The following is a 27,839-nucleotide window of genomic DNA, read 5'->3' on the forward strand; positions in this document are numbered from 1 at the left end:
TGTTTAGCTGATATGATAGTAACCAGATGAGGAATTTCTCTGTAAATTGTATGCTGCCATTTTTTTTAAAGAACACAATGTTCTTTTATCATTTTTTATTTTATCTTCACCATAGCACTGAAAGGAAAGAAAGGGCAAATATTTTCTCAGTTTGACAAGTATACAAATGGAGCTACGGAGAGTTTGAAGTACATGGACAGGAAGGCTAGTGCTAAGCCCCAAGTGTCCTGGTCTCATTCCAGTTAATAGATTCAGCTATGTCAATATCAGGGGATCCACAGCACCATAGGTCAGAAGCATCTTAAAACTCATGGGATCACTAAGGGAGAGGACAAGTGTGTGATACAGACAGAAAAGTACAGGGAGAACCCCAGACGTCACTGTAGAACAAGCACAACATCCCGAGACCAATGTACGTTAACGGGAACAAATACAGACCAGCATAAATTAAGTAAATGGAAACAAACATAGATTTCATTGTGCAATCACTTTTAGCAACAACTTAGAGGAAATACTGAAAATATGTTTGCCAATTTTCAGGTGACGCAAAACTGGGAAGTATTACTAATATGTCAAATGACAGAAACAAGATTCAAGGTAAAACTATTGGCTAGATGAAATTTAAAATGGATTTTTAAAATTTTTCTTATATATGTATGTCTAAAATCTAAATTTACAAACATGGTATGGGGAAGTCTGGCTTGACACCAGTCATAGGGATTTTGGTTTACTGCAAACAAAGAAATAATACTACTAACATTTACCATGTATTGAACATAGTAGTAGGCATCATACTAAGTTCTTCACAAGTATTATGTCAATTTTCACAACAATTCTAAAAAGTGGGCATTATCATCATCCCCATGTTATAGGTAAGAAAACTAATAATTTTGGGAAATAAAATGTCCAGAGTCCAACTGTTTTATTAGTGTTGAAACCAGGAGTTAAACCTACCTAAATCCATGCCTTAGCTAATATGCTGCTGTTATTGTTGAGAAATAAATTCCATTAATAAAAGACTTGAAGCCTCTTTGCAATGCTCACATTTCTATTGGAGTACTGTGTGCATTTTTCTGGGGATCAATAACTTTTATTTTTCTCTGTATATACCTGTTATAGAGGTACTGTCGCTGTTTATCCTGAGAGCATTGGAAAGCATGCACGTAAGATAAGAATGAGGAAACTAAGAAGACTTTAAGAGATGCCTTAAAATACACAAATTTGAAACAAGAATTATGCATAGTGTTGAGGAAAGAGCCTAGGTGTTGGATTTAGCCAGACTGGATCCACCCCTCTTAGCTGTGTGACCTTGTGCCAGTTTCCCCATCTGTAGAATGTACACGAGGATCCCTTCCTGCCACTATTGTTGGAGCACTAGAAACAATGCACGTGGAGCTACTTAATACAGTTCTGCTGCATAGAAGTACTCAAGAGATAGTGCTATTACTGCTCCTTGTGGAAGTTAAAGGAAAATGACTTCACCTTGATATTAGGAAGGACCTTTACAGATGGCAGCTGTCAGAAAGAGAATTAACTGCCTTATGAAATAGAGAACTGCCATCCTGGGCTGGAGTAGGGGGAGAGGTGGGGAACGATACTGTCAATTTATATATGCACTTTAGGAGAATACTGCACTACATTAGATAAGGTTTTGGATTAGGTGTTGTCTGAGGTCCCTTTTAAAGTTGAGATTCTGAATAAGAACAGATGTGCTTTCTTCCATCTCCAGAAATGTGCTAACCAGCAGTGGGACACACACTTTGAGCTGCAGCAGTGGGGTGAGATGAGTACATAGAGACATTGTCGCCATCTTACCTGCTCCCATGGGCTCAAGGACACACCCTTTCCAGAAGTCTGGCAAAGTAAAGGACTATTTATAATCCCAGGTTAGCAAGAAGTCTTAGTATTGTTGTGACTTTGGCATCAGTCATGGTTACACACACACACACACACACACACACACACATATACATATAACTTACAGCCACAGCTAAATAACCAGAGGAATAAAGTTAGTTGAACAGGGCAAAAATGGAAAAGGAAAGGACAGACAGCATGACTGCATGTTAACTTCTTTGGCCACGTCACCCTTCACCTTTCTCCCAGATGACATCCCTTTTTGTAAATTACAGCATCTGGACTGAGTTGCTTCATTTTACTACCTCACACTAGCATGCCATTGGTGAATTGATTTTATTCCTTTTGTTTTTAATGACTATTCAGGAGTACCTCATATTTACATAGTGTTTTGAAGACCTGAGTTGCCCTTTGCACTATCTTTTGAGCCAGATTTCATAGTAGTGTCTCTATTTACAAAGGCAGAAAAAAAGTTCTGTTAGGTTACTAAAGTCTGGGAACTCATCTGGGATGATGAAAAAGAGTAATTACAAACTGACCTCAAGTGCTTGGGAAGTGTTCTGAGTATTTTGTTTATCAGCCAGAGAGATGAAATCTACCTCTCTGAAGTTTTTTGCTTGACACATTTCTGGCCAGTCTAAAGTAGAGTGATGAGATTTTCTCATATCATGAGATGCTGAATTTCCACTTGGCACTTGGGAAATTTTTCACAATATGAAACTTATTAAAGTCAAAATATACGCTGTCCCATGCTGCTCCTTTTGCCTGGAAATCTCTTCCCCTCCGTCTTGACCAGACCATTTTCTATTCATCCTTCAGGTCTCTGCCTAAAGGTACTAATTCCTCATAGAAGCTTCCCTGTCTACCCTGCATTAGGTCTCTGTGATCCATGCTTTCTTAGCACTCTTTCATTTTTCTTCGCTATCTCCACAACATTTGTAGTTGTATATTAAAGAATAAGATACCAGTATTTGGTATATGGTAAGTGCTCCATAAATACATGTTGAATGAATGAGTGCATTCTAACTTTTCATGACATTAAATCAAAGAAAAATAACTCAATGTTAAATTTCTAATAGGGTAAGTCTCCTCTAAAAGTTAAAAGTTCAAGTCAACTCCTCACTACCCCTTTTTGTTTTTTCAACTTTGGTCCACATGCCTTACTTAAAAAGTGTGACAATATAGAATTTTATTTTTAAGTATTTGCTGCTTGAAAACATGATTCTCTGTTTGTCCATCAAAGATTCGGACAAAGGTCTTTCAGAAAAACAAGTCAACCAGATCATTTTTTGACTGGCCACGTGGGCAGCAGCATTCATGCACAAAGGTCATGAGCAAGGCAAACACTGTAAAGGCACAAGACCTGTCACAGTTTCATTACCACTTTCCCTAATACTTCCTGGGACTATATCGTTGTCAAGATAATGTTTTGGGGGAAAGTGAAAATTTAACTCAAAATGTGGGCCTATTTAACCAATGGCAGTGGTTTCCAGTTTGCCTCAAAGATTTGCTTTTTGGTTTTTCCATACCCTGACCTCACAACCCCACTCCTACTATAGATTCCTGAGGTCAGGGACCGAGTCCACAGTGTTCTTCATCTTACTCTTAGTGCCCGCCACAGAGAAGATGCTCAATAAGCAATCAGTGAGTAAACGAGTGGATCCTACTAGAAGTATGGTTCTCCTTGCACAGAAGCAAATTCAAGTGTAATCAAAACAATAAATGATCCAGCAATTCCACTCCTGGGTATATATCTGAAGAAAAACAAAAATACTAATTTGAAAAGATACATGCATCCCAATGTTCAAAGCAGCATTATTTACAATAGCCCAGATATGGATGCAACCTGAGTATCCTTAAACAGATGAATGGACAAAGAAGATGTGGTACATATATTTACAGTGGAATGCTACTCAGACATAAAAAGGAATGAAATTCTGCCATTTGCAACAACAGGAATGGGCTTGGATGGTGTTATGCTTAGTAAAATAAGTCAGAGAGAGAAAGACAAATACTATATGTTATCACTTATATGTGGAATCTAAAAAATAAAGCAAACTAGTTAAGAAAAAGAAAGACTCAGAGATATAGAAAACAGACTAATGGTCACCAGTAGGGAGAGGGAAGCGAGGAGGGTCTAGATAAGGGTAGGGGATTAAGAGGCACAAACTACTATGTATATAACATCTTATGGAAAAATCTGAACAAACTTTTTGGCCAACCCAATAAATAAGCTACAAGGATATATCGTACAGCACTGGGAATATAGCCAATATTTTATAACAACTATAAGTCGAGTATAATCTTTAATATCAGAAACTTACACAACATTGTAAATTATACTTCAATTAAAAATTACTAAAAAAATAAATGGAAACCTTCATATCAGCAGGGGAAGTTTGATGATAACATAGATAGCTCTTTAATCCACCATTACTTGATTACCATTCATCACAAGTATTGTCTTTCTTTGCCACCACTTACACAGAACCCCTTTGGAGTTCCTCCATGTGCATTGCCTTCATGAGCTGTTTTTAAACCTCATTAAAAAAGACTGTCTTGATTATTACTTGTACCCTGTTTACTGCCCCCGAATGGTTATCAGACGTCTCAGTTATCCACTTCAGTCATCACAGTTGACTTCAAGTAGTCCTTGATAAGTGTTTCCAACTATTTAAATATTACAAAATATTTTGGACATTTTTGAAATAAGGGTAGGACCCTTCCCTCATTCTATTGCTTGGATATAGAAAACATTCATTTTGTTATAAAAAGTGTTCATCATTTAAGTTTTCACATAAAGTTTAATTCCTATTATGTATACATAAAAGAGTTTTCATTATAAATCTTAATGGCAAAGTCATAAACAACTTTGGGTTATCAGTGGTAAATCACCATGACTAAAATCAGAAATTTTTCTTTGTTTGCTTCTTTGGTAAGGAAACAAGGGATTAGACAGAGCCCCACTAAGGATTTGCACTATTCCTTTAAAACTTTATAAAGGTTGCTAATAGTTGCTATTATTAATAAATGCTTTTTCATAGGATGGAAATGAAATTAGAGCTGCTCTGAGTTGCCTCATTGGACACAACTAGAACCAATGAGTGGAAGTAACAAAACACCTACTTTAATTCATTATTAGAAAGGACCAGCCAACCATTAGCAAAATTCTACTTAAAATATATAGCTGCCAGTTTCTTGGCCTCTGGTTTTTGTGCTTTCATCACAACGGAAGGAGCTTATTTTAAGTCCTAGAAATGATATTTGATCTCCTCAATGATGGTGGTGAGATAAGGGTAGTTATTTCAGCCTCTTGTGGGCTATTAAAAGACCAGCATTGGACTTCCCTGGTGGCTCAGTGGTTAAGAATCCACCTGCCAGTGCAGGGGACACGGGTTCCAGCCCTGGTCCGGGAAGATCCTACATGCCATGGAACAACTAAGCCTGTGCGCCACAACTACTGAGCCTGCACTCTAGAGCCCATGAGCCACAACTATTGAGCCCACGTGCCACAACTACTGAAACCCGTGCGCCTAGAACCTGTGTTCCACAACAAGAAAAGCCACCGCAATGAGAAGCCCACGCACCGCAATGAAGAGTAGCCCCGGCTCGCCGCAACTAGAGAAAGCCGGTGTGCAGCAACAAAGCCCCAACTTAGCCAATAAATAAGTAAATAAATGGCCAGCGTTAGAACAAAAAGAGTTTGAAATACAATCCTATTGTTTAGGGAGGAACATGCTCATCTCATGGCCCAGTAGAATTTGAAGAGTTTCCAATAAAAATTATGGACTAGAATTTAGGGGAAAGGATGCCTAAGGGGGGTGCGGTGCTGCGAAGGGAGAGCCAGGCAGAGAGGGAAACATTTTCCCCCTTGGTAAACTTTTTTCATTTTGTTAGCTGTATGCCATACTTAAGAAGGCTCCCTGGCTGAGTCTGACCTAATCTCACATCAAATGTCACTGCTGTGTGCTGTGTACACAGGTCAGGCGTGGGTTTCTCCCTCTGGGCAGCTCTGGATCAGTGCAATAATCCTTGGAGGGGTTCTCGAGGCACCAAGAGAAGAGGGAGAATGAGAATGAATGTATGGTTTGCTTATCGTTGTGAAGCTGGGGTGCCCACGGGAGCTGATCTGACTGGGCCCACACAGGCCAGCCTAGCCCAGTTAGAAAGGTTATGTTTGTATCAAGTAACTACAGAAGGACACACACACACACAGGCATACACACATGCTTTAGCTAACTGTTATTAATAGGCACTCTCATCTGAAGCCAATGATTCTAACTAGACCCAGGATATTCATTCACTCTGTCTTTCTCTTTCTGTCTAGAAATTCCAGGTGTTAACATCAAATTTCTCAGTATAGTGCCTGATCTCTGCCCTGTGCTGTTTCGAGATGACCTAGAGATAGTCATTGATTACCAACAGCTTAAAGTACGAATGCCCAGAGCCAACATAATCCACCTCCAACCTCACCTTCTAGCCCAGTAACTTCTCCTGACGAATCTTTTCTTCAATCATCCCGTCCCCTAAACACGGCCTGAGCTGCTGTAACACTTGCCCTTGGCGCATGCTACTTGCCATCAATGCCATCCAGCTGTTCTCCACATTGTCCAAAACTTTCAAGAAGAGTAGCATTCATTCCCACAGACTGATCTTGTCACAGCCCGGGACACAGACTAACTCCACGCTTTACGCACAGTCAAAGCTCTGGCTCCTGAGATTGGCCCGCCTGGCTCAGCAGAGCCCAGGTTTATAGAGAGTAGCTGCAAACGTGCAATGTGACTGACCAGGTTTACAGAAATATTTACTTTGGTATAGTTTGGGTTTGCATGATATTTAGCAAAAAACTTTCTGAATTAGTTGTTAATGTTTAAAAAATAGACCATTCCTCATTATGTTTTTTAACGCTGAATTTCCAGCTTCTTTCGAAATATTAGGAAACATGGCATCTGAGCTAACCTTCCTGAATAGCAAAAATCAGCCAGCACTGACTGAGTAGCAGCTGTCCTTTCATCTGAGGCTTGTCTCTTTTGTTTGCTACAGTTCCCAGTGCTCCCGCGTTGCTTATAACCAACCTGCTTTACTCATTGATGCTGTGGGTATTTGAGTTTGTACACCACCACCCCTTGCACCAAGGAATTGTGAAATTTTATCCTCCAGAACACAAGGCTCTATAGAACTATAGGCTTTCCTAGGAAGAGCCACGAGACAGCAACGCCAAACAAGCCACACACCCTCATTTGGTTCAGCCCTTCTCCCAACAAATGTCATCTCCATCCTCCCACAGAGAGGAGTAGAGATCCTAGTCTGCTGTGAATTGTGCTCCAACTCTCTTTTTTCCAAGGCTGTGAGACAAAACTATTATTCCTGATCAGCCATCCATTATTATAGTAAGCTTTCTATTTTAGAATAGTTTTAGACTCAAAGAAAAGTTGCCGGGATGATACAGGTTGTTCCCATATACTACCCCGGACCAGGTTTTCTCTGTTACGAACACCTTACATTAGTATGGTTCGTTTGTGACAATTGTAAATCAAAATTAATACATAATTATTAACTAAAGTCTGTACTTGATTCAGATTTCCCTAGCTTTTAACCTAATGCCCTTTTTCTGTTCTCAAGATTCCATCCACATGACATTTAGTCATCATGTCTTCTTTTCTTTTTAATTTTTAATTTTTTTTACAACAAACTGCATATATTTAGAGTGTACAATTTGGTATCCCAATCTCCCAATTCATTCCGCCTCCCAGCCCTCCCCGCTTTCCCCACTTGGTGTCCATATGTTTGTTCTCTACATCTGTGTCTATTTCTGCCTTGCAAACGGGTTGATTTGTTCCATTTTTCTATAGTCCACATATGTGTTAATATACAATATTTGTTTTTCTCTTTCTGACTCACTTCACTCTGTATGACAGTCTCTAGGTCCATCCATGTATCTACAAATATCCCAGTTTCACTGCTTTTTACAGCTGAGTAATAGTCCATTGTATATATGTACCACATCTTCTTTATCCATTCATCTGTTGATGGACATTTAGGTTGCTTCCATGTCCTGGCTATTGTAAATAGTGCTGCAGTGAACATTGGAGTGCATGTGTCTTTTTGAATTATGGTGTTCTCTGGGTATATGCCCAGTAGTGAGATTGTTGGGTCATATGGTAGTTCCATTTTTAGTTTTTCAAGGAACCTCCGTACTGTTCTCCATAGTGGCTGTATCAATTTACGTTCCCACCAATAGTGCAGGAGGGTTCCCTTTTCTCCACACCCTCTCCAGCATTTACTGTTTGTCGATTTTCTCAAGATGCCCATTCTAACCGGTTTGAGGTGATACCTCATTGTAGTTTTGATTCGCATGTCTCTAATAATTAGTGATGTGGAGCAGCTTTTCATGTGCCTCTTGGCCATCCGTATGTCTTCTTTGGAGAAATGCCAGTTTAGGTCTTCTGCCCATTTTTTGATTGGGTTGTTTGTTTTTTTGATATTGAGCTGGATGAATTGTTTATATAGTTTGGAGATTAATCCTTTGTCTGTTGATTTGTTTCCCAATATTTTCTCCCATCCTGAGGGCAAGTTTGAGCTCTTATACATAGTGCTGCTAAGAATGTCATTAAATTTGAAGCCATATTTTTCACATAATTTCTTTCAAGTCAGAGTTCCAAATCCTTGAAGATAGCACACACCTATACAACCAAAGGATCACCACCTTTGTGTCCCCAAGTCCCCCAATATTTGGGGAATTATGTTTTCATCTTATAGTTACAGAACAAAACTAGCTTGAGTCTCAACCATGTCAATGAAAAATTAATCAGTTGATCTAAGAAAGAAATGGAAAATTTTATTTGAGCCAAATTTGAGGATCATAACCTGGGAAGAGCATCTCAGAAAGCTCTAAGATCTGTTCTGCCTATTAGAAGTCAAGACACAGTTACATAAAGTTTTTGAGACAGAGGGCTGGACATTAGATGAGGTATTATTAACAGTTTACATAATCCAGATCTAAGCTCCTTGTGACCCCTTATCCAGAAGGAATGTTATCTTTAAGGAGTTGTCTTATTGATGCTAGAAGAATATTGCTCTTTATGGCTGAGCAGGTATTTCTGCCGATGGGGCAGTCTGGTCGATGCACGATGCAGATACACAATGCACAAGGCAGGAGAGAGGAGGCCAGAGGGCAGAGAAAATTTTTTATGTTTAAAATTTCCTTGTCTTGCCATAAAATATGAATTCTATTTCACAACCACATATAGCAGAGTTTTTCCCAACAAATATTTCTGAGGTCTTGGGGGTGCCTTACATTTCTTCCACTGGCATCATTGTCCATTTTACCCCGAATTCTAATCTTTACCCCATGACTCACACCAGCTATCCCTCTCTCTCAGCCCACACTAACCCCAACAAGCAATCGTTCTCCTTTACTTCAATCCCTCACTCCCTGGAGATACCAGAACACCAGGGTCAACACGCCAGCGTGTATCTTGGGTTCGAGTGAGAGTCTGGCCAAAAGGAGGGAGGAGAAGCAGTGGGGGAAGCCAGAGGTTCTCACCTCTGCCCGGCAAATGACTGAAATGTTACTACTAGATATCTCTGTCCTCAAATTCCTCGGGCTGTCATTTTCTAAGGAATGTCTCATTGACACTGTTTTAGCCTCAAGCCCCAGTCCTTCCAGCCAGGATTTCTCTCTTCTTCTTCCGCTGGACTCCTTCTCCTCGGGTGTATTGCCCTCTCTCCAACCAGACCTCCCTCATCTTTCTCCAGCAAAGCCCAAATTTCTCTCACTTTATTATGCAAGACCCTGCCTTTGGCCTGGGTCCCAGCCCTTGACACTCAAATGGCTCCTTGGAGTTTAAATAAACAAACAAAAAAAAATTTTCTCCTCAGAAAAATTATGCTGCCACTCATTAAAATAGAAACTTCCCACCTGCTCATTAAGTAAATCAAACAAATGCAATCCAAGGACTAATACTAAGAAATCACTTTGCTTCTACTGATAGTTTGAATTTAACCAAGTGTGAGGCCTGACAGCAAATACGCCCAAACCATAGAGAAGTCAATTTATATCAATAGAATCACCACCAGGGGGCGGTAACACCAAAGCATTTGTATATTTCAGGCCTGTCTCCTACCCTCACCCACCACAGTATCCCAGTCCCTTCTGCTAAATCAGATGTTAGCATCTTCGGTCTTCCTGCCTCAGGAAGTGACAACTCAAGTGGTCGCTGCTGGGGATGTGGAACACCAAATGCAGCATTATTAGGACATGGTTTGGGTTATTTAGGTTTTACACAGCATTCTTTGCCAACTTTATTGAAAACATGTTTTCATGAGAACCCATTTCATTCCACCTACTGCTGGCTAAATTTATCTCCACAGAGTTTAACAACATGGAGTCATTAATTAAGGACCAGGCCATTTCCTGAGTACTGTGGACATAACTGATTCTGTGACTGTGATTCACCCTCATTGCTTTAGCCATCTGTCCCTGAATAAAATGCATTTATTTATGCTTTCCGTGGTTTGTTGATCTTTTCTCCTTTCAAAGACCACACAGTTAATTTGGAAAAGCAAAGTTGCTTATTCCTCTCTTTCTTTGAAAAATAGTTTTAACTAAAACACAGTTAAAGCAATCCCATTAAGAGCTACGTCATATCATGTTACTTCTGCTCAAATCCCTCTAGTGGCTTCTTATCTTTAAGCAAAAGTTAAATCCTTACAATGACTCATAAAGCCTATAGGATCTGTCTAGCCCCTATACACACTATTTGATCTCTTTCCACTCTCCCCCTGAGTGCTCCTTGCCAGCCAACAGTCATGCTCTACCTCAGGACCTTTGCACCTGCTTTTTCCGCTTCTTGAATCATCTTTCCCTACTGCCATCCCCATAACTGCATAAGTCTTCCTTCACATCCTTCAAAGGTCATCTTCTAAGTAAGCCTTTCCTGGCCACTGCATCTTCTTTATAAATTTATCTATTTGTTTATTTATTTTATTGGCTGTGTTGGGTCTTTTTTGCTGTGTGCGGGCTTTCTTTTAGTTGCAGTGAGTGGGGGCTACTCTTTGTTGTGATGTGCAGGCTCCTCCTCATTGCCGTGGCTTCTCTTGCTGCAGAGCACAGCCTCTAGGTGTGTGGGCTTCATGGGCTTCAGTAGTTGCAGCATATGGGCTCAATAGTTGTGGCTCATGGGCTTAGTTGCTCTGAGGCATGTGGGATCTTCCTGGAGCAGGGATCGAACCCATGTCCTCTGCATTGGCAGGCGGATTCTTAACCACTGCGCCACCAGGGAAGCCCTGGCCACTGCATCTTCAATGAAAACGATCATCACTCACCCATAGGCACGTGCATACTCTCTCTCTCTATCCCCTTGCTTTCTTTATTTTTCTGCCTTAGCATTTCCACTAACATCCCATGCCTTTTACTTACTTATATAGTTTATTCCTTGTTTCTCTACAAAAAAGTAAGCTACCTGGGGGTAGGCTTTTTAAATATATTTTATTCACTGCTCTATTTCCAACACCTGGCACACAGTAGGAGCTCAACCAAAATGTACTGGAAGGATGAATAAGCTAAACAAACAGACAAACAAAAAACCAGAACTGCACGCTAAAAATACTTCCAGCACAATTATCATCTCTATCCACATGATTTAAGTAGCCTTTCCTAAAAGTTATTCTCTATGCCTTTACCCTGATTTATTTCTTCATAGCATTCACCACTGTCAAATTTAATTACTCAAATATTTGTTTACTTTGAATAAATAATTTGTCTTGCCCAGCTGAATATAAACTCCATGAGGGCAAAAAGAAAAAAAAATTGTCCTGTTTACTGCTGTATCTCTTCAGCTTAGAATTTTTTTTAATCAGAGATCTTTGACCATATATGTGTGGGTCTATTTCTGAACCCTTGATACTGTTTCATTGATTTATCTGTGTGTTCTTTCTCTAATTTCACATTGTCTTTAATGTATAACTTTACAATAAGTCTGGAAATCAGGTAGTACATTAATTTCTCCCCAAAACCTTGCTGGGATTTTGATTGGGATTGTATTGAATATATATATATAAAATTCTCTCCAAAATGTATATATCATTTGGGAGAGAATTGACCTCTCAACAATTTGAATCCAATCCATTTAGGGATATATGTTTGAGGATCCCATAAGCAGTGATGACTCATGTCCTATTCCTTGGAAAAATCCTGGGAATGGGGCAAGACCCAAAAGGAAAAGGAGTTAATGGTTGTAAGCCTCATCAGAAATGGACTTGCACCAATGCTGGCCCCAAAGGTGCAGAAACAACTGGCCCTAAAGAGATCAAGTAGTCAGAGTGATGAGTATCTCAGCAGGGACTCATGACGGATAAACAATCAGGGAGGTAGAAAACTTGCTCCTTGCCTTAAGGTCTGGGTTATGTGTTGTCCTAGGTTTCAACTCCAAGAAAACTGGAGTTGAATTTCCCAACAGTCCAATTTTATGGGAAGTGTAGAGTTGAAGTTAAGGTGATATAAGAAAAATGAGAAAATTAGATGTATTAATCTAGATTCTCCAGAGAAACAGGACCAATAGGATAGATATACATATACATATATAAATATATATGATTTATTATAAGGAATTGGCTCACATGAATATGGAAGCTGGAAAGTTCCAAAATTTGTAGCTGGCAAACTAGAAATGCAGGAGAGCCAAAAGTCTAAGAACCAGGAAAACTGAAGGAGTTTTGATCCAAGTCCAAGTCTCAGTGCAGAAGACTAATGCCCCAGCTCAAAGGCAGAGAGAGTGAATTTTCCTTTACTCAGAACTTTTTGTTCTTTTCAGGACTCCAATGAACTGAATGAGGCCCACCCACACCAGGCAGGGCAATGGGCCTTACTGGGTCTACTGGCTCTAATGTTAATCTCATCTAAAAACACCCCCTCACCGGGACCTCCCTGGAGGCGCAGTGGTTAAGAATCTGCCTGCCAATGCAGGGGACACAGGTTCGATCCCTGCTCCAGGAAGATCCCACATGCCGCGGAGCAACTTAAGCCCATGAGTCACAACTACTAAAGCCCACACCCCAAGAGCCTGTGCTCCACAATAAGAGAGCCACCACAATGAGGAGCCCGTGCACCACAACAGAGTAGCCCCCCCTCGAAGAGTAGCCTCCATTCACTGCAACTAGAGAAAGCCCGTGTGCAGCAATGAAGACCCAACACAGACAATAAATAAATAAATGAATAAATAAATAAATAAATAAATTTATTTAAAAAAAAAAAAAAAACGAATCTGCCCGCCAATGCAGTGGACACAGGTTTGAGCTCTGGTCTGGGAAGATTCCACATGCCTCAGAGCAACTAAGCCCCTGTGCCACAACTCCTGAGACCACGCACTACAATTACTGAAGCCCACGAACCTAGAGCCTGTGCTCCTCAACAAAAAGAAGCCACCGCAATGAGAAGCCTGCGCACCACGATGAAAAGTAGCCCCTGCTCGCTGCAACTAGAGAGAGCCTATGCGCAGCAGCGAAGACCCAACGCAGCCAAAAATAAATTAATTAATTAATTCATTCATTAAATAAAATAAAAACACCCTCATAATGTTTAACCAAACATCTGAACAACTGGGGCCAGTCAAATTGACATGTATAATTAATGTTTAACCAAACATCTGAGCATCTGGGGCCAGTCAAATTGACATGTATAATTAACCATCACATGAGATCATTGCTGTACCCTAATTTCTGGACTGAAATTCATACTTGTGACATTAGAGTCGCTTTTCTAACTTATTGTTCAAGACACAGATTCATCAGCTAACCTGAATAGAAAAGTGGAGAGGAGAAGAAAAAAAAATTGTAGAAGTTTTTTCACCATTTATCAAAAATGAAGGTAAGGGAATATGCATTTTTAAATATCAATAAGACAGTGCAAGAAACTAAACCCCCTATTTTACACCACTCATAAAAATCAACTTAAAGTGGATCAAAAACTTAAATGTAAGACCTGATGATCTCAAGGAGACAGCAGTGCGTGGTGGCTTGAAGGGAGATCTTAGTCCCCTACCCAGGACTTAAAACTGGGTAGACTGGGTGAAAACCAGGAATCCTAGTCCACCAGTCCACCAGGGGCTAGAGGCTAAAAGCAAAGTTGCCCTGGCTCTTGCCGCCATTGAAAAATAAGTTTCTCAAGGAGGCAAAAACTGTAAAAACAGGCACAAAAGTTATTATTAGAGACACAGCACAACAAGTGGGAGAGCACAAAGAGACACAGTTTGCTCAAGACGGAAGCAAGGCAGAGACACACACCTGGAGAGAAAGGGTGTGGGCCTCCTCCCTAACGAGGAGGAGCACGCTACAAAGGTGATTCAAATCGCTATATACAACAATGTTCTTGAGAAATGAGTAAGTAAGTTAACAGATTCACTCCTGTTTATAGAACTAAATAATATATAAAACGATCGTAAATGCTTTTCCTTATTTTCAAAACCCAGAGTCTTATTGAAATGCCTATACAATGACATGTACTGAGTTAAATACCACACTTGCCGATTTCATTTTGTCATTAGTTCTTTCAAAATATAGCCTAAAAGGAGAGTCACGGATATTTGTTCATTTAGCAAAAAACTTGTCCTATAATAAATATTTATTATGGCAGGGAAAAAAGAAATCACTTATATAGGGCAGTTCCTCTGCGTTTCCTCTGGCCAATCATCTTGCTTTGCTTGACTTTGAGTCCGTATCTGGTTTAACTCGGGGCCCTCCCCTGTGTCCTGAGCACCTCTTAGCCAAGATGTATTCTTGCACAAGTGTCTATAGGAAGAGAACACATTGTGGTCTGGGGCCCCCTCCCTCCTCTGACCTCTGAGGAACCTTTCTGTTCATGTACAGTTGGGGAGGTCTCCTTGACCTCAAGAATGAGAAATGCGTGGTCTCTTTATCTTTTATCCAAGCAGGACTCAGCTCTTCCTTGTTCTTGCCGTTATCTTTATCTTGGAGTATCTGTCCACAGGGGACAGGTTCCAGCTGCTCAGCCTGGGGCCCATCTATCTCCTGCCTCACTGAAACCTTAAAGTTCCTAGAAGAGAATATAGAGAAAAAGATCCTGACATTGGTCTTGGCAATGATTTCTTGGATAATGCACCAAATACACGGACAACAAAAACTAAAATAAACATGTGGGACTACAGGAAGCCAGAAGCTATATATATTGAATATCACATACACAGGAGCTCTCATGCATGTACCACTCAAAGTCAATTCAGGACCCAACAGGAAGAGATGTAGCTTGCACCTCTGGCAGAAAGTGACACTCCTATTAGAGGCAGCAGGAGGAAGAAAAAATTTCTCCTTGCCTGGCAACAGCTCAGCCAATGAGAAACTATCACAACTCAGCCAATGAATTCCCAGTTTCCTCCAATGGACTTTTTGTTTATAACAGCCTCTCCCAATTTCCCCTTCTCCTCTGTAAGAGTTTCCTCTCTTTTGCTTTACAGGATTTGCATGTGGTTCACCACAGTTGCATGTGCAATTCTTTGCTGTTCCTGAATAAACCAGTTTTGCTGATAAAATAACTGGCTGTTTTATTGTTTTAACATTGTAGAAACAAAGGGTTAATATCCAAAATATATAAAGAACCCGTACAACTCAATAGTAAAAAGCCAAATAATCCAATTAAAAAATGGGCAGAGGGAAAATAGACATTTTTTCCAAAGAAGATATTCAAATGGCCAATAGGTAATCAACTTCACAAATCATCAGGAGATGCAAATTAAAACCACCATGAGATATCACTTCATACCTGTTAGGATAGCTATTATCAAAAAGATGAGCGATAACAAATGTTGATGAGGGTGTAGAGAAAAGGGAACCCTTATACGTTGTTGGTGGAAATGTTAAATGGTGCAGCCATAATGGAAAATAGCGTGGTGGTTCATTAGAAAATTAAAAAGTGGACTACAGTATGATCCAGCAATCCCCCTCCTGGGTATATATCCAAAGGAAACGAAATATCACAAAGGTATATCTGCACACTCACGTTCACTGTAACATTATTCACAATAGCTAGTATATGAAAACAACCTAAGTATCTATGGATGGATAAAGATGTGCTATTCATTAGATATACAATGGAATATTATTCAGCTAGGAGAAAAAAGGGAATCCTGACATTTGCAACAACATGGATGAAGCAAATTTTATATGTGTAATAAGCCAGATAGAGAAAGACAAACACTGTATGGTACCACTTATATGTGGAATCTTTTTTAAAAAAAAAGGCAAACTCATAGGAAGAGAGAGTGGAATGGTGGTAACCAGGAGCTAAGGGCTGGGAGTGGGGAGGGCAGGGGAGGTGTATTGGGGGAGAAATTGGGCTGTGTTGGTCGGAGGGTACAAGCCTTCAGTTATGAGTAAGTTCTGGAAACCTAATGTACATCATAGCGTGGCAACTATAGTTAACATTACTGTATTGTATTCTCAGATGTCGGTAAGAAAGCAGATCTTCTCAAGTGTTCTCACCACACACATACACACACACACACACACACACACACACACACACGGTTAACTAGGGGAGGTGATAAATATGTAAATTGGGTTGATTGTGGTGATCATTGCACAATGCATACATATATCAAAACATCATGTTTTACACCTTAAATATATACAATTTTTATTTTTCAAAAATAAATGAATTTTAAAAATCAAAAGAAAACATGCTAAGTGGAAGCAGCCAGTCACAAAAGATGGTATATTGCATGCATCCACTTATATGAAATATCCAGAACAGGCAAATGCATAAAAGAGCCAAAGCAGATTCCTCGTTCCTTAGGGCTGGCAGAGTGGGGGCGGGGGTGGGTGGGATGAGTGACTGCTATCGTGCACTGGATTTCTTTTAGAGCTATGAAAATGTTGTAAAACTGATTGCGGTGATGCTTGCACAACTCTGTATGTATTTAAAACTATTGAATTACATACTCTAAATGGGCAACTTGTATGGTATGTGAATTATGTCTCCACAAAACTGTTTTCTCAAGAAAATTAAAAACTTAGCATAACAAATCATATATATACACACACATGTGTGTGTGTATATATGCACACATACACACTGTTCTACCTGTAAGATATTTTAATTCTGTTATCAACTAAGGCTCTATTTATTCCTGTGGTGCTAAACATCTGTCAAACCCAAACAAGCTGCAAAGGAAGAACTTGAGAATTTCTCATTGGGTTGAAAGAGGCAAACTTGAAACTCAAAAACACCTTTAATAAGAAACCACAGTGCTATACTGCCAAGGACTGAAAAGCAGAGGCTCAAATACAGGTCACAATCTAATCATGTTATACAAAATAAACCTATTTTTAGCTAAAGCTGTTTATTTAATCTTATTCCACTAACCCTTCTGCAAGAAAGTCTTTATCAATTAAATTGCCATTTCATATTGAGTTCCTACTGTGTGCTAGCTATATCTTTCCAAATTAAAACATTCCTCAGTCCAAATAAACCCAAACAAAATCAACTGCGCCTGAAAAAAAACTCATGAAATTAAGCTCTTCTTACTGCTAATGCTGCCCAGAAATCCATGAGTTCAGCAATTCTCTAAAAGCTTTTGAGAGCCTGGGTGGTCATTTGGGTTTTCTCAAATACAGTAGGGTTTGTAATCCTTCTGATCTGGTTTAGAATAAAAGAACGTGTAAGAATTGACCGTTTTCAGTAGTTTCCAACCTACATGAGGATAATTTAAGATAATGAAAAAAATGTATTAAGAACAGAAAAATAAAGAAGAGAGAGAAAACTAAAAACAAAAAAAAAAAGAAAAAGAAAGAGGACTTCCTAGGTGGTGCAGTGGGTAAGAATCCGCCTGCCAATGCAGGGGACACGGGTTCGATCCCTGCCCCAGGAAGATACCACACGCCGCGGAGCAATTAAGCCCATGCGCCACAACTATTGAGCCCATGTGCCACAACTACTGAAGCCCACGCGCCTAAAGCCCGTGCTCTGCAAAAAGAGAGGCCACCACAATGAGAAGCCCGCGCACCACAATGAAGAGTAGCCCCCGCTCGCCGCAACTAGAGAAAGCCTGCGTGCAGCAACGAAGACCCAACACAGCCAATAAAATTAATTAATTTAAAAAAAAGAAAAGAAAGAAATTCCTGACACTGCCTTAATTAGTTCTCTAAGTTAGCAGTCACTACATATAATTCAGCTACCAATTGTCACTGTCTCATCATCTACAAGGGCCACTTACTCTCCAACTCAACCCTTTCTTTTATCAATGATCATATCCTGGTCAGACTCCCAGCTAGCACATAACTTCACTTCCTAAATCAAGAGCTATTTTATTTATATTTCTGTTTTCTCAAGCTGTAAATGCCAAAGCTTGCTAAAATTATTTTTCTTTTTAATTAAATAAGAGGAAGAAAAATTAGTGCAAACTTATTCTACCAAATTTAAAAGTGTTCTTATTAAAAAGCTACACATTTTTTTTAATGTAGTACCAGTTCAGGAATACATAAGCCAAAAAGAACAGAAGAGAAAAATCTAGAAATAAACTAGGTGGATATAAACTTATGTTAAAGGTGATATTTGAAATTAAATTATTTAACCAACTTACTAGCCAGCTGAGCTACCTGGCTAGAAATACCAGGAGAAATACTCTTGCCTGATATATACACAAAAGTAAATTCTAAGTGGATGAAAGATAAATGTTCTTTCAATGAATCCATAATAGCTCTAGGAGAAAACATTTTTCCTCTCTTAGAGTAGAGAAGACTTTCCTAAAAACACATACAAATTCAGATTTTTAGGAAAAATTAATACATCTGGCTACACAAAACTCAGAAAATTCTGCAGGTAGGAAAACCACATTACTACCTTTTGCTAGTCTGTTATCTGATATCTAATTAAAAATATGTATTTGTAAAATAAAAGAAAGACAGTGTTGAGTATCTTAATATGTAAAGAACTCTTACAAATCAATAAAGAAGATAAATGTCCTAAAAGATACGTAGGCAATTCATAAAGAGAGAGAAGAGTTTTTTTTTTAAAGTATGAAAAAGAATTTAATATCACCAGTTTTTAAACATACATTCAATTAAAAATAACAATGAGGCTGGAGTGGTTTTTTCTGAACAAATTAGCAATTCTTTTAAAATATAAAAACATTTTTTTGGCGGGGGAAGAGCATCCTCAAGAACTGCTGAGCAGAAAGATGATTTGGCACCATGAAAAATGTATTTACTCTTCAACCCAGCTTTGCTCTTCTAGAAAAGCATTGTAAAGAGCTAAAGATGCACACAAAGATTGGCTCGTTCCTCACGTCCACACAGCTCTTTTCTCATTTCTTTTGGGTCTGAACTCAAATGCCTTTTCCACAGTAAGGCCAATGCCAACCAATCTAAAATTGCAAGGACCCACATACTGCTTATTCCTCTTCCCTTCTATATTTCCTCCGTGGCACCTGTCATATCATGTATTTTATTTTCTTATCTAATTTGTATTTTTCTTTTCCCACTGAAATACGAGTTCTATGTGGCAAGTATTTTTGTCTGTTCTGATCACTGCGATGGCCAGGGCCACTCCTACATTTTATGTATCCTGACACTTCCACAATTTGGGTGTTCTCCTTAAAAAAGAAGTGTTTTCCCCCCAAATTTTCAAATTTCAAAAATCTGATACATAAAATAAATATTATATAATCTAGAAAAATGACAATGCTGGTAACTTAAAGCTCAAATTTTGAATTATTTTGGTATTGGCTGGATTTCTAAAGGTATTCCTAAAGGTAAGCCTGGGAATAACTGCTACACTTTTACTTTTTCTGTAGTCCAAAGAGTTCATTCACTCATTCATTATGTTTTGCAGATTTATTGAAATACAATTCACATGCCATAATACTCACCTATTTAAAGTGTGCAATTCAGTAGTTTTTAGCATAGCCAAAGAGTTGTGCAAACATTACAATCAATCTAGAACATTTTTGTCACCCAAGCTAAGTTTGTACCACACTTTTCAGTTGACAGACATTCAGGCTGTTTCCTCTTTTTGTGTGTCTGACTTTTTGTTTTTGTGCTTTCTTTATTAAGATGAAATTTACTTACGAAACAATTCACCTTTTTAAAATGTACAGCCCAATAACTTGTATATTCAAAACTTGTGCAGTCATCACCGCTAATTTCAAAACATTTTCATCACCCCCCCAAAAAACCCATACCCATATACAGATGCAGAGAATGGAGTGGAGGACACAGGGTTGGGGGGGGCGGGGGGGGGCAAAGGGGAAGCTGGGACAAAGTGCGAGAGTAGCATAGACATATATACACTACCAACTGTAAAATAGATAGCCAGTGGGAAGTTGCTGTATAACAAAGGGAGATCAACTCAATGATGGGTGATGCCTTAGAGGGTCAGGACAGGGAGGGTGGGAGGGAGTTGCGGGAGGGAGGGGATATGGGGATGTATGTATAAACACAGCTGATTCACTTTGGTGTACCTCAAAAGCTGGTACAAGAGTGTAAAGCAATTATATTCCAATAAAGAGCTTAAAAAAAACCCAAAAAACCCATACCCATGAGCAGTCATTCCTCCTTTCCCCTTTCCTCAGCCCCTGGCAACTACAATCCGTACTCTATTTCTACAGATTTATTTATTTTGGACATTTCATATAAATAGAATTATATAATACATGGGCTTTTGTGACTTTTTTCCCACTTAACATGATGTTTTCAAGGTTCATCTGTGTTATAGCATTTATTGATACTTTATCTCTTTTTATGGCTGAAAAATATTTGGATTGTTTCCACCTCTGGGCTATTATGAATAATACTGCTATGAACATTTGTATTCAACTTTTTGTGTGATATGTTCTCATCTCTCTTGGGTATGTGCCTAGGAATGGATTTGCTGGGTCCTATGGTAACTCAATGTTCAATATCTTGAAGAACTTCCAAAATTTTCTATACTGGCCACACCATTTTACATTCCCAATTTACAAGGGCTCTGACTTTATCCCATCATTGCAAATACTTGTTATTGTCTATCTTTTTGATCCTAGCCATTCTAGTGGATTTGAAACTCATGCTGGTTTGGATTTCCATTTCCCTGATGTCTAACGATGTTGAGCATCTTTTCACGTGCTTATTGGCCATTTGCACATCTTTGGAGAAATGCCTATTCAGTACCTTAGTCCATTTTTCAACTGGCTTGTCATTTTACTGTTGAAGTGGGATGAGAAGTCAGCGGAGCAGAGGGGTGACATGACCTGATTTACATTTTACAGGCTCATTCATACTGCTCTGTTGAAACTAGACTGAAGAGGGTAAAATGGCAAAAACAGGGAACCAATTAGGAGGCTAGTGCAATAACCCAAGTAAGACCATACTGTCTTGAACCACTGGTAGCAGCAAAGGTATGAGAAGTGTTTTGATTCTAGATATGAAGCTAGAAGCAACACGATTTCCTGATGGAGTGCCTGGGGGAGGTGCAGTAATGAGATGTTCTGAACATTCCAGGTCCTTTGTTCTGGAGAACCGGGAATAACAGGAAGTGCCAGGGGTTTTGATGTTGAAGATGCTAAGGGTGAGATGCCTGTTAGGTATCCCAGTGGGGAGACAATGTTGGCAGTCAGATATACACTTCTGGGATTTAGAGAAGTCTGAGCTGGAGATTAATATGTGTGAGTCAGCTGCCTAGAGAAGGTAATTAAAGCCATGAGATAGCATGAGATCACCAAGTCGGTGAGTGTAGATACAGAATAGGAAACTTTTCGTTGAATAAATGAGAAGTTTACTCTTTGACGTATGTTTTACATACATATGTGTTTTAATTTTCTTTTTTCTTTACTAAATTATTTATTTATTACTGGCTGCGTTGGGTCTTCGTTGCTGCACAGGATTTCTCTAGTTGGGGCGAGTGGGGGCTACTCTTCATTGCGGAGCACGGGCTCCTTATTACAGTGGCTTCTCTTGTTGCAGAGCACGGGCTCTAGGCACGTGGGCTCAGTAGTTGTGGCCCACGGGCTTAGTTGCTCCGCGGCATGTGGGATCTTCCCGGACCAGGGATCAAACCCATGTCCCCTGCATTGGCAGGCAGATTCTTAACCACTGCGCCACCATGGAAGTCCCTTAATTTTCTATTAACTAAACTTCAAATTAGATTTGTGGAAAGTTTATTAATCCTGTAGCTACCTATGCCACTAATTAGCCCTCACAAATATATTATATGTGACACCTCACATTTGTCCCTCAAATATGGGTCCAAAAAGTCCCATCTTCAAACAGCCTGTGTATCTGCCCCACAACCTTCAACTTCCCCTTATTGATAAGCTACAGAAAAAGAGATGAATGTTGATGCCAGTTTTTGATGGGGACTCTGTTTCAGAGCCTCTAGCTAGATGGTCTGAGTGACAGAAAACCTCCATAACAGGAGACACATGCACAGGCAAAGCAAGTAGATTGCAGAGGTGCTACACAGCACACTGTGCAGATGTGGGCTATAGAGCATCGGCTTAGGGACCACTGTGAGACTCACAGCAAATACTAAGTGTGGTACCTTCAATAAATCAAGCATCCGATCAACATCTGTCTTTAAAGTTCATTTGACTCAGTTCCATCAGTAGCAAGTGGATTTTAGCAAGAGCATCACCAAGGAACTGCAAATGGTGAGGCTGCAGCAGCGATGGCAAGAAGCACTGGAGAATTCTGGGTGTGTCAGTGGAACAAGCATAGTTTTGGGAGCAGGGCTGTAAGAAGCATAAAACTTTACAGACTATGCTGATATTTTTGTTTCTCAACTGCAGAGGACATGAAAGTATTGAGGCAGAGCATGGATGTGCATTTATACCTTAAATTATGAAATGAAATAATTATCCAGCTAAGGTTGAATCAATGGTTTTATCATTTAATTATTCTGAGGACAAAAAATTGAGTGAGCAACTTTGATTTAATAATATCTAATAATTAATTTGGAAGTGTGTAAAATAGCTATAGTTTCTTTATAATCTAACCACCTCAATCTACCTGTAAAACATCAGATCTTCCCCAAATGCTCTGTATATAAGAGGGACACGTTACTCCTTAAGTGGTACTTTACCTGTGTGCATCCTTCTCTGCAGTGCACAAAATGACTCTTCAGAACATGTACAGCACTTTTTTAAGTGTTGACTCTTTTCCAATACATCAAATTCTTGATTAATCACGCCCCACACAACCACCTCCAGCCTGGGATGTTAGCAAAGCTGTAACTAGAAACTGGATTCCTCTTGGTTACACACATTCCTGGACTATTTCTATCAACTACAATAAATACAGGCTCGAAACTAGTCAAATTCTCCAAGTTTCATTAAGATTATCCAAACAAAAACACTGGGAAAAGAAATCTGCTGGTCTCCCTTCCAAATATAATGCAACCCAAAGTGAAATATAAAAATTTTAGTTTAGAGAGAGTAGCACAGACATATATATACTACCAACTGTAAAACAGTCAGTGGGAAGTTGTTGTATAACAAAGGGAGTCCAACTCGAGGACGGATGATGCCTTAGAGGACTGGGGCGGGGAGGGTGGGGGGGACTCGAGGGGGGGGAGTCAAGGAAGGGAGGGAATACGGGGATATGTGTATAAAAACAGATGATTGAACCTGGTGTACCCCCCAAAAAAAAAAATTTTAGTTTAATAATGTACTTTAAAAAAAAAGTCTTCGTTCAAGTACTGATATAAATAACAAGATTTATTTTAAAGGAATTCATCCTCTGGCAGCCCAGCTGGAGGAAGAAGATTAAAAGAAATAAAATCCTCCTCATCATATGTATATAATTGCATTCTAAAGCAGTCTTAGGGATCTTTCATGCCATGTTTGGGGTCACATGTCACTGCTCTCCTTCAGGAGCATGGCCACGTGAAAGCGGATTATAACTCATGAGTTATTATACACTGGGATTTTTGCAAATAAGGTACTTCATGAGCCAGAATGGCAAAAAAAATATTTAAATGCACAACTTATATTCATCTACAGAAAATATTTCCCAGTCGTGAACTAATTACTATGCTTGGAAAATGCTAGCATCCTCATAAATATTTTGGTTACATTTACAGCGCAAAATCCGAATTTTGCAAACTTTGAAAAGGCACATTTTTGTGAGAACTCCTAAGCATTTCTCTGAGAGCCTAAGGAATGCTATTAACTTTATGAAACATTTCACTCTTTAGAAGACTTTTCATCAAGAAGATACCTCAGAGGGAAAGATTTCCTGAGGACTGTAAGCAAAATCTGTGGGTTCATAAGTGAAGGAAAAGAAACAACTATGAAATTGTAGGACCAGCTGAGAACTCACCGTGAGGAAGGGATGAAGTGTGATGTGGTTGCTTCTGGCCCCAAATATTACTATCCTATAAACTGCTGAAATGCTTTCTTCACTTTACTACGGAACACTGCCATTTCTGCAAATGGGTTCCAAGGCACGCCCTTGTAAAAATGCAGCTGCAGCCCTGCGTGGTAACTGCAAGAGGCAGGTATGGATGCGTTCCAGATGTGGGGAAGATGATCACAGTCATTCATTCTTTCTGGGAAAGAGTATGAACAGACTGCTTTCTTCTTAAACATCACAAGATAACAGCTCTACTAAGAAAACCTATTAGCAGGAGTAGAAAGGTGGGCGATGTTGGAATATGAAGAACCTCAGGAGGTGGGGCAGGCCTGGAGGAAGCCTCTGAATCAGGGGAGGAGGCCAGCAAACATCACAGGTTTAATGGACCTCAGGGGCACTAGGAGATGGAGAGGGCTGCAAAAATTGAAGCAAGAAAGACTTTGTTCTTAGGAAAAGAGGTAGAAATTTACACTTTCCTTCCTTCAAATTGTTCACCCTACCCTGTTGCCAAGACCCAAAACTCAGGCAAGTACCTTGAGTATTAAAGGTCAGCTACATGAGGGTTTAGCCTTCCTCAGAGGCTTGGCCTGGTAACCCATGGTAGCAATTCATGATATTGTTTCCGTGGGAAAAGTGTTTCAGTGTAAGCCAGTTGTCTGGAACATGACAGAGAAGCTCTTCATAACATTACTCACTTCTGGGCAATTCTTTGTGTGCATTCTCAGTTTTAGGATGTAATCAATGTGCTCTGAAACTCCAACAAACATCCTATGGTATATAGAGAAAAAAAAAATGCCCAACGTTTGTGTTACCAAGATGAAACTTTTGTACCATACACTCTTATACCGCAATATTCCCTACTGACATTTATTACTTAAGTGATACTTAGGCGCTGCAGAATAAATGCCTCTGTTTCAGACATATAGCAAATCCAATAATCTATCACTTCGATAAGCCATTCCATTAGTAGGGAGTAACTACAAATATTCTATATGCAAGTACTTTATATCACTCTGGAAATACAATCAAGAGACAATGCTTTAAGGCTACACATTAAGGCTACCTTGGTTATTTAAAATGTGTATAAGCAACAAGGGCACTGTTGCAAAAGGTAGTATAAATTAAACAGTATCTCCATCTTAGGGAAAGAAAAGCTATTACAAGCCAACTACACATCCAAATTGGTATCTTACAACTTATTGCTATTATTCTAGTACAGGACAGATTATTGCCCATAAACACACATTTCAGAACACCAAGATATTTTCATTTTTTTGTTACCTTTTAAGTAAGGCGACACCAGAATAAAGACTTTTAAAATTAAACTTTTCTGTTAAAAGTGAAATTTATTACAATACAGTAAGTGCAAGTGTTATTAAAAATGCTGGTTAAAGTTATAAAGTGTCTATGTAATTTTTCTAATATAAATATTGGAAACAACAACTTTAACAATTCTATACGTATACAGAACATTGAAAACATTAAATCATGCACAAGGCTCAAATATCACTCTGCACATTACCCTTTTAGTATCACTCTTATCTTCTCCTGATCCCAGCACCAATCCAGAGCACGGAGGCGTTACAAACTTCAAGGTTTCAGTGTCCTGAATGTATGTCCTTTAGCACATTAACAATGCTTTACAGTCACTGCTTATATTCTAATCAAGTGGTTCTAGTTCCCATATTTCCCTTTCTTGATAGGTCTTGGACAAAAACTTGAACCAGGAAAACTGTGATTACAGGACCAGTATGACATGAATTCTCAATGATTCATTTAAAAGTGGCATAAAGTGTTATATACATATATTTTAAAAGTCCTACAGGACATGAAAGACAATAAGTACACCACAGGTAAAATAAGCAGCTCACCCTCTGCTGGCTTCCTCGGCTCCACGTCTCTACAGAAAGCAGCAGCCAAGCCACGAAGAAATGAGGGCAAATCAGACCTGCTGGGAGTGTGTGTGTTTGTGGGGGTGGGGGCCGGTGGGGCTGGTGAGGGTGGGTGGGGAACAGCAGAGAGAAGGAACTGAGGAGAAATGCCAGATCACACAGGGAGATTCAACAGTATTACTTATCCATGCTTCCCCGGCCTGCTAAAGCAGGGGCCAGTTCCAGCCCAGCCTCCCTCCCCTGCCTCCCAGGGGGAGCTCTGTGGCTGCAGCCCTGCGAGGACGGCCACTGCCTTTCAGACAACGTGAAGCCATAGCTGTTCCCTATTGAGAACGCTTCCCAAATCTGAGGAACAGCCTATAAGTGATACATTTGGACATTTCACAAACATCAAGGAGAGTGTGAACTAGGCCTCAACATAAGGGACAGGAGAAACAGTTTTTACAAGCAGCGAAAACCAGAGAGGTTAAGCGGTTCAGCCAAGGGGAAGACAATGCTTATCCCTCCATGACAGAGCTTCTCAAACTTTAACGTGCGTATGATTCACCTGGGATCGCGTCAAAATGCACTGGGTTGGGGGTGGGGCCTCAGACTCTGCATTTGTAATAAGCTCCTATGGACCACACTGTAAGATGCTGATGTTCTTGGACCACACTTTGAGAAGCAAGAGTCTGCAACACAAAGAGGGAGCCGCCTCTGTCTCTTTGGGCCACAAGTATATCCTGGAAGTCCTGAGCAGAGCTGAGACAGCCCCAGTGCTGTGTGCTCACCCAAGCACAGCCCTGGGCCAAAGGTGGAGAGGCAGCACACTGAGTGAGCAACTGTCTACAAGACTGTTAACATATTTTCTAAGAGTACCGTGACTACAGGAACAGCTAAACAAATAACATAAGTCAACTTGAGCAAATGGAGAGGTCTACTGGCTGGGAATAAAACTAACCTTTTCCTCATGTAGTCCTCCTTAAAGTGAACATGATCACAAAGGTATAAAAAAACCAGCATATTAAGTTTCATAGTAAAAGGCCACACGGGCACACATATACATACAGTATGAATTCTAAGAAATTAAATGCATTTTATCAAAATAAAGCGCATGCTACCACTGCTCCCAGCTAAAATCATCTCCTCTTCCAAATACAAGGAAAAAACCTTGAATTGTAAGGAAAATCACTGCATTGCCTGCCAGCACCAGGCCACAGGCTCCCCATTTGATCTGAAACACAAGAAAGAGGATTAAATCTTTATTTTCTTCATACTGTGCTCCGTGCAAATCTGTTACTTTCTGCGTTAGGAACACCCAATGAAATGTTACATAAAATTGCCAAAAGGCTTAACAAGGTAATAGGCAGGAGACAGGGACCTGCTCAGTAATCAGTTTAATTACTTCCTGATGCTTGCTAATTAAGTCTGGTATCATCCTTAGCGTTTTCCCCATTAGATATATCGCTCTCTTTGTTTTCAGTAGACAACGACTGCCTTAAGTAAAACACACGAAGCAAGATTATAAAGGGTCCAATGACAATACCCGGTACTGAAAGTCCTGTATGTATTGCCTTCCTTCATGAAAACAGGCATTAGAGAGTTACTGATTGATTTATTTCTTTTCTAGGCAAGAAAAGATTTTAAATAATACCCTGCATGCAAATAAAAAGAGCTTTCCAGCGTGGCGGATGTTTTTCCAGAAGCGTTGTTGGGGATCAGAGTACCCTCTAGTGGACATTTTTTGTTTTAATTTAACAAATAGAAAACATC

At 39.7% G+C, this 27,839-nt stretch overlaps 1 protein-coding gene across 4 annotated transcripts in view; it reads right to left on the reverse strand.

The window, feature by feature from the left end:
- The window catches only part of LEPROT (leptin receptor overlapping transcript), a 58,684-nt gene that overhangs the window by 20,959 nt on the left and 9,886 nt on the right, over positions 1–27,839 (reverse strand). For 2 of the 4 annotated variants that reach the window (XM_057717290.1, XM_057717288.1), the window contains exon 4: positions 25,507–27,300. The exons of the other annotated variants lie outside the window; for them this stretch is intronic. In XM_057717290.1, the coding sequence (XP_057573273.1) occupies positions 27,184–27,300 (117 nt within the window). In that variant the 3' untranslated portion in view covers positions 25,507–27,183. Of the gene's footprint in view, positions 1–25,506; positions 27,301–27,839 lie in introns of those variants that run through there. 4 annotated transcript variants of the gene reach the window in all.

Source organism: Hippopotamus amphibius, chromosome 1, assembly GCF_030028045.1.
Source record: "Hippopotamus amphibius kiboko isolate mHipAmp2 chromosome 1, mHipAmp2.hap2, whole genome shotgun sequence".
Lineage (NCBI taxonomy): Eukaryota > Metazoa > Chordata > Mammalia > Artiodactyla > Hippopotamidae > Hippopotamus > Hippopotamus amphibius.